At 38.0% G+C, this 6,860-nt stretch overlaps 1 protein-coding gene across 1 annotated transcript in view; it reads right to left on the minus strand.

Moving 5' to 3' along the window:
• Positions 1–6,291, minus strand: part of DHFR (dihydrofolate reductase) — a 556,200-nt gene extending 549,909 nt beyond the window's left edge. Inside the window, exon 1 of the mRNA XM_044064234.1 lies at positions 6,185–6,291. Within this exon, the coding sequence (XP_043920169.1) occupies positions 6,185–6,270 (86 nt within the window). The 5' untranslated portion in view covers positions 6,271–6,291. The remainder of the gene's footprint in view (positions 1–6,184) is intronic.
• Positions 6,292–6,860: the final 569 nt, after the last annotated feature.

A 6,860-nucleotide genomic window follows, 5' to 3' on the forward strand; every position in this document is an offset into this window, starting at 1 on the left:
TCTGCATCCCCTGATGGGTAACCAGCTGGCTCACCCAGAGGACACATTGTCAAAGTGGGTGACTTCTCCTCTAGCAAAAGACAAGCTACCAGTGGTGTACCACAGGGTTCTATGTTGGGCCCTTTACTGTTCAGAATTTATTTCTCAGAAATCCAGACAAATGTGGACAGTCTGTGGCTGACCAAGTTCAATGATGATTGTATGTTAGTATCAATCACTGCATATCCTATACTGCAGAAAGGGTTAACATGGACAAATGGTTGGTGCCAAAGCCACGGATTAAAGCGAAATGCAAAAAAATGCATTATTGTTTCCTTTGGGAAAGCTGACATTTGTGCTAATTACATTATAGACAACAGCCTACAAAGTGTAGACCCAGTGGTGTGTGATCTGGGTACTCAGGTTGATAGCAATCTGAACTTTGACCCCCACATATCCAGGGTGGTAAGGAAATTCTTCTATGTGGTACATCTTATCAGTAAAGGCATCACATCTAGATCTAAGGATGTTAAAATTCCATTACACTCAGCCCTCATCAGAATAATAAATGAGTACAATGGTTCCTTTTGCATGCACCTCACTGGACACCTGCAAAAGCTGGAGAGACTACAGAGGTGTCTCACAAAGAAAACACAGGATACACAAAACAACTCCTATGTGGAAAGACTGAAAGTCCTAGCACTGTACTCCATTTCCTACTGGCTGATAAAGGGTGACCTGTGTTTGGCTTATAGGGCAGTCTCTGACTCAGCCCTGATGAAAATGCTACACATTCGTAAATCAAACTGCATGGGGGTCCCTAGATCCAGGGATCTTGAACATGAACAGGTCATGCTGGGGAGATGCATCTTCCAGAGACTGCCATCACTCTGGAACAAGCTTCCAAAACAAGTGTTGTGTGGACTGCCTTTTAGTGCTATCACCTTGAATGAGAAAGACAACTCACCCATCTAGTGCTACAGGCATGAATTACCACCACAGTGCAATAAATATCAGTGTTAAGTTAAAATTCTCACTTCTGTGGTAAAAGGTGATTCTGCCATTAGTTCTGACACTGGTGGCCTTATCACTGTCAGTTTGTGATGATGTATACAACATCTAAATAGTTTAGATTAATCTCTGATACCAACACATGATCAACAAGTGATACTTCTCCTGTTAAGCACATCCAAAATTAATAATCTCAATTCAGCTATTATAAATCAGTGGCACTGATTACAACTTTCTTGCTACTTTCTCACATGCAAAGGTCTTCTTTGTAATGCTGTTTCTTTTAACTGTCTCTTTGGGAACATTCTACTCATATTCAGTAAAAGAAACTGATGACAAAGAATCACTGCATCTAGTTCAGTCTTCAAGCTTAAACATTCTATTCGTATTCAGTAAAAGAAACTGGTTACAATGGAATCACTGTATCTAGTTCAGACTTTAGGCTTACCCCTGCTATCTGCAAGATGACCTCTGAATTTTCAGTCTCCTTCAATCACACTGTGCATATCTGAACATATGGAATCACACTTGCTACTCTTTTCGGCTTATCTGGTGTCCCTGAACCAGCAACACTCAGCATAGCCACCTGTATCGACCAAACCTAAGCATATTTCAGGCTTGGTGTTTGTGTGTTCATGCATGCTACACTAACCACTGGCACATTCTTTGCCACCCTTCCAGTTGTACACATGCTAAATATGGCCCTTCTTATGACACTTGCTATAATATTTAAACCTAAAATTACTGTACTTGTGTGGTGCCCTACCAGAAGAAACAAACAAACCTTTTAATGTGCCCAAAAGATGGCTGCCCTCACGCAAGTGCAATTTCAGCAAGTGTTTTTTTTCTAATAGCCAGTGGCCAAAAAGTAATATTTTCATTGTCGATAATAGCCCAAGTATTTGCATGAGACTGATGTGCACTGTTTGTGTTTTTATTACACTTTCCTCAACTGCTGTGCAATCATGGAGATGGTGTGCATCAGTCCACAAAGTGTTGGGGGCTTACCCCTACTGCTGGTGCAGGAAGGCTTGCTCCTTTGCTAAAAATGCTTTATCAAACAAAACATAAACAATATAAATTAAATTGATGCAATGTACATGACTAATTAACATAAATAAAGCCTGGCAAACATTATTAACAGTGTAATCCATCATTTTGTATTGAACTTCAGATGTACCCTTATGTATTTGATCAGGAAAGCCAACTAGGAACGTCCCATCTTCAATGGAGACACTAGCAGGAAAGTTCTAAGACAAGAACAAGCATACAGAATGAGCAACTCCCCAGTATGTGTTTCCACTAATACTGCTGCTTCTGACATAGTCGAATAAATGTTAATTCCCTGTTACATTAAGTCTTTTTGAATGCTTTCAGCCTATATAAAACACACACAACTTTACCTTAATAAATTAGAAACTTCATTCTAACACCGACAGTGGTCGGTTATTCAGTTTAATTCTGCAATATGCTGAGGTACTCTCTGATTTTAAGGTAATTTATGTTATGTAATTTCAATCATTCAGCTAGGTTCCACTATGTCTCCACAAGACAAAACCAGTCAACTCAATTTGACGAAACAAGCTAGTCAAAGCTTTGACTGAATACAAAAAAAAAAGTTTTTTTTTTTGTGGTGGGGGCAATCCTCTTACACACCTTCCTTTTGGGAAGAGTCTGTGTCCTCCCACCCACTCTTGTGTAAATAAACTAACGCCATGGTCTGACAACCACAGAAAAAAGTTAAAAGACAAAAAAAACTTTAAATCACTCTTCACACACAAACTGAAACTTTACTAGCAGCAGTTCACTATCTAAAATAGCTATAGACAAGTTGCAGATAAGGAGCAATAGTCTAATGGTTACAACATTGCCCAGTTAAGACTGTACCAAGACTGAGGAAGCAGTTCCAGCAAGTACTGCAAGATTTAACCTCAAATGATTTTGCAATATTTCTGCAGTGTTGTTAAATAGTTTTGAAGCAGGTTTATCAAGTGCAAATACAAACAGGCCAAAAGTTTTGCAGCCCTTCATAGGTGGCAGGACAGACCTTTTCACCTTCAGTGACCACTCATTTAAGAAAGTGCTGGTCTTTCAATATTAGCTGACCAGTTTTCCAGAAAAGCATCAAAAGGTGCTCTTACTTCCCCCACACTGCTTACCATTTTGTGCCTGCTTTTATTTAGAGCTTTGTACTGCAATCATTTACCTCCATGGAGTACACAAAATTCACTATCTGATTGTTTTTATGCCAGTTATTTCAATGAATGTCTGTTTTATCCCCAAAAGCACTCTGTACCCTTTGTACACCAAACATTCTCTTTAGCTAGTGTTCTTTGTTAAAGTCACAGTATAAAAATTTATTTATGTCCCACAAACACTGCTAAATCATTTCCACTTGAAATCGATTAGCTTCTTTAGCATGGTAAACTGCCTGTAGTGTCCTTAGATAGTGTCAGTATATATTAAGTTTCTATACCATCTTTATTTTCTTTAAAAAATTACTTGTTGGTACACACTTTCTGTACATATTAAGTTTCTAATTTTCTTATGTAAAGTAGTACATTCCATTTAAATGAAGCATCCATGTAAATTTAACAAAGCCTTTAACTGGTGAACAACCACTTGGTCATGAGAGATCATTCTGACTTTATATAAACCGTTTATTTGTTGCTTATATATTAAGTGGTTTATGTATAGACTTGTCATAATGCTTTGCATAAACTGTTAAGGTATGCACGCTGCTACACAACTCACTGTTGTATATATATTTTCTGGTAATTTGTCTACAAAGAACACTTGCAGCGACTTAAAACTATTGATATAACAAGCATCTTAATTACTGATTAGCCTCTTCAGTACACAAACTCTCTTTCTCAAAGATCTTGCAACCTGTAGCCTTGAAATCTTGTCTGCACACACAGGTCATCTCATCCTCAGTGTTTTGTGTTCCAGCTAACTCTATTCATGGTTTAGTTAAATAAAGAAAAAATGTTAATCTACAAAAAAAAGATTTAATGTTGCCATTTACTTACTGCTCAAGTTTTGCAGAAAAAGTACACAAGATGTTGAGTACACATACAAGCATGCACAGGCTCAGGCATCATCTTGTACAGAAGAGAAGTACAAAGCTAAGAGATGATGCAGTGACCCACAAAGCTCTGAATGTAAACAGATGGTTAAAAGTACTCTGAAAAAATGTGTTGTTTAGAGGACTGGCAGACACCAGAAAGAAAAAGAAACAGAGGGAGCAAAGGCATGTAATGGAAGAAAATAACCAGAACAAGTGTCCAAGAATGCCTCACATAAACAGCCTTTTAGTTTTATAAACTTTAAAGACATAATCCAATCTGAAGTGAATAAATGGAAACAAAGTCACTGAGCATCCATGAAGCCCTTATAAGCCCCAGACGAATAGAGTTAGATTAGCAGCCTGAGAGATGGAGAAACTGGGTTTGGGAGGGTAAAGGTAACTGTCTGACACCAGCTAAGTTCACCCTGTGGATGAGGTGGTGTTCCATCTCATTGCAGTGCTGTAACCTACTACAGGGAAAGGTGTATGGCATTCAACATATGAGCTGGGGACGCGTTTGGCTCTTCCAAAATACATTTTATGTAGAAACCTTCATGGGGCATCCAGGAACACTCAACCACAGAGAAAGACAGTGTTTCAGACACATCCACTTGCACAGGAACTCATCAGCCACCTTCAGGGGAAGCATTAGGGTTTAAAACAAGAGATTCTGATCATTTCCTAAAAGACGGACTCCCATAATTGTCTCTTGCTCCATAAGGGAACAAATGGACCAGTCAGTCACCAAGTCTACAGACCAATAGATAGCAGGTGATAAAATATGTGCTTATACATAAACAAAAATTCTGTATGATATTAAATATCTATATGGCAGTACAACAGAATGCATATCAATAAATGCATAAATAAACTTGTCTTCTAGTTCAGACAACTGGTGGATTTTTAACTAATGGAATGATAAATAAGCTGGCTGTAACAAAACACTAATCTTTATCTGGCAGAGTCAATAAATTATTACACCACCATCTAGCTTAATGGGAATGAATTCTTGAAGCCTATTTCACTATTAGTTCAGTAGTTTGCAAACACAAGAGAAGGGTATCCATTACTACATTAAAACATAGCTTTTCAAAATTCAGCTACATTTCCCTAAAGCTGAAGACAACTCGAACATGAAACTGTAGCTTCAGAAGAACGGCAAAATCCACCAAAAAGATGCAGAGATTGTTAAATATTCTTACACACAAGGACAGAGCTACTATCCTTCATTTGCATGTTTAAATGCATCTTATGGGGGGGGGTTCATACTATAAAAATGAAAAAAGGTATCTGTTGACCAGATTCCGTTTGATATGTACACGTCCCGGACAAGGTTTTTGTTGTACACAAATTATCACGCATATTTTGTGGAACAAACCAACAGTGTACACCTCTCCCTCCCACACAACGATCTGGAAAAGTCTGTTGCCAAAATATTTATGATGCCAGTATTCTTTTCCACGGTTGATTTCCCATTTATTACCAACCAGTATGAGAGACCTCAACATTTACTCACCAAAAATACTTCAAGTGTCAGTACCCTTAGTTACTCTTGACTACAGAGAAGGAGCTTTCAATCTGTGTCATACAGACTTCCGACGAGTCATCTCTGGTTAGCTTTCCACACTATGAATGACACAGCACTCTGTGAACTCCTTCACATAAACAGAACAAATAATAAAACAAACACCTGCTCTACAGACCAACTCCTACACTGTCACATCAAGACCCGATGGATGGCAGGTACCTAACCAACAACCTTCCTTTACCTTCCAAGAAGAGCACTTCCCTACCAACCTTTAAAACCAGGCTGAGTCACTGGATGGGTAATCGCATATTTTCACCATGAATACTTGGAGAAAGTCTACTTAATGGGGGAGGGGGCACTGCTAGTTTCCCACCACTACTGAGTAATGTGGCAGAACTTCTTGGTCTTTTTTGGCCATAAATTTATTAAGAGCCTATGAAGAAAAAACTTAATTGCAACAGAACAAAAAGATAAATCTGTATATAATTTATCATAATTCATAGTACAGATAAGAATTGTGACAGTTCTAATGGTGGTATAGATAACACACACAATACAACAAAAAGAGAAAAGGTAAATAAGCTGTCAGTACTTACTTGAGTTCTCTGCTAAGCACAATGTTAATTCGGTTTCTTAGCGGACGATTCTTCTCTGGAATAGAAAACCAAGTCTTCCTACCCATGATGACTATGTTTTGTTTACCTGTTGATAAAAAAACAAGTTTGATGACGATCAAGCATGTCCCTTTATTAAGTTATGAATAAATGGGTAATGAGGTACTGAACCTATAAAGCAGTGAATCTCAAGATACAATTCTTTATACATAGCACAATATACAGACATTCATTTAGAGAAATGGAAACAGGTCAAAGTAAGTTAAAGTGGTAAGACAACAGCCAACTGATGCAATGCAGCAAAGGTTCCTGGGAAAGAAAGTAAAAATACCTCCAACAGGATAAACAGTTGGAACCTCCTTAAACAGCAAACTTTCAGACAAAAATAGAAAAAAGTCCCAATGACCAAGGCGGATGAAACAGAACTAATTTAATGACACAATAAGCGCTTTCAAACACAAGGTTCTTCGTCAGACTGAATAAAATGGCACCATCAAAATCAGAAATTTAAACATTTACACAGCCAATAAAAACATCCAAGCAATCATCTATGTAAATCCCTGGATTTCAGAACAGGCCTTAAAGAGACCCTGCCATTTAACCCTGGTTTCCTATCAGCACAGAACTTATAAATCCAATAAAGTTCCCTCTCTTCTGT

This window comes from Protopterus annectens, chromosome 2.part2, assembly GCF_019279795.1.
Source record: "Protopterus annectens isolate FY-2018-M chromosome 2.part2, PAN1.0, whole genome shotgun sequence".
Taxonomy (NCBI): domain Eukaryota; kingdom Metazoa; phylum Chordata; order Ceratodontiformes; family Protopteridae; genus Protopterus; species Protopterus annectens.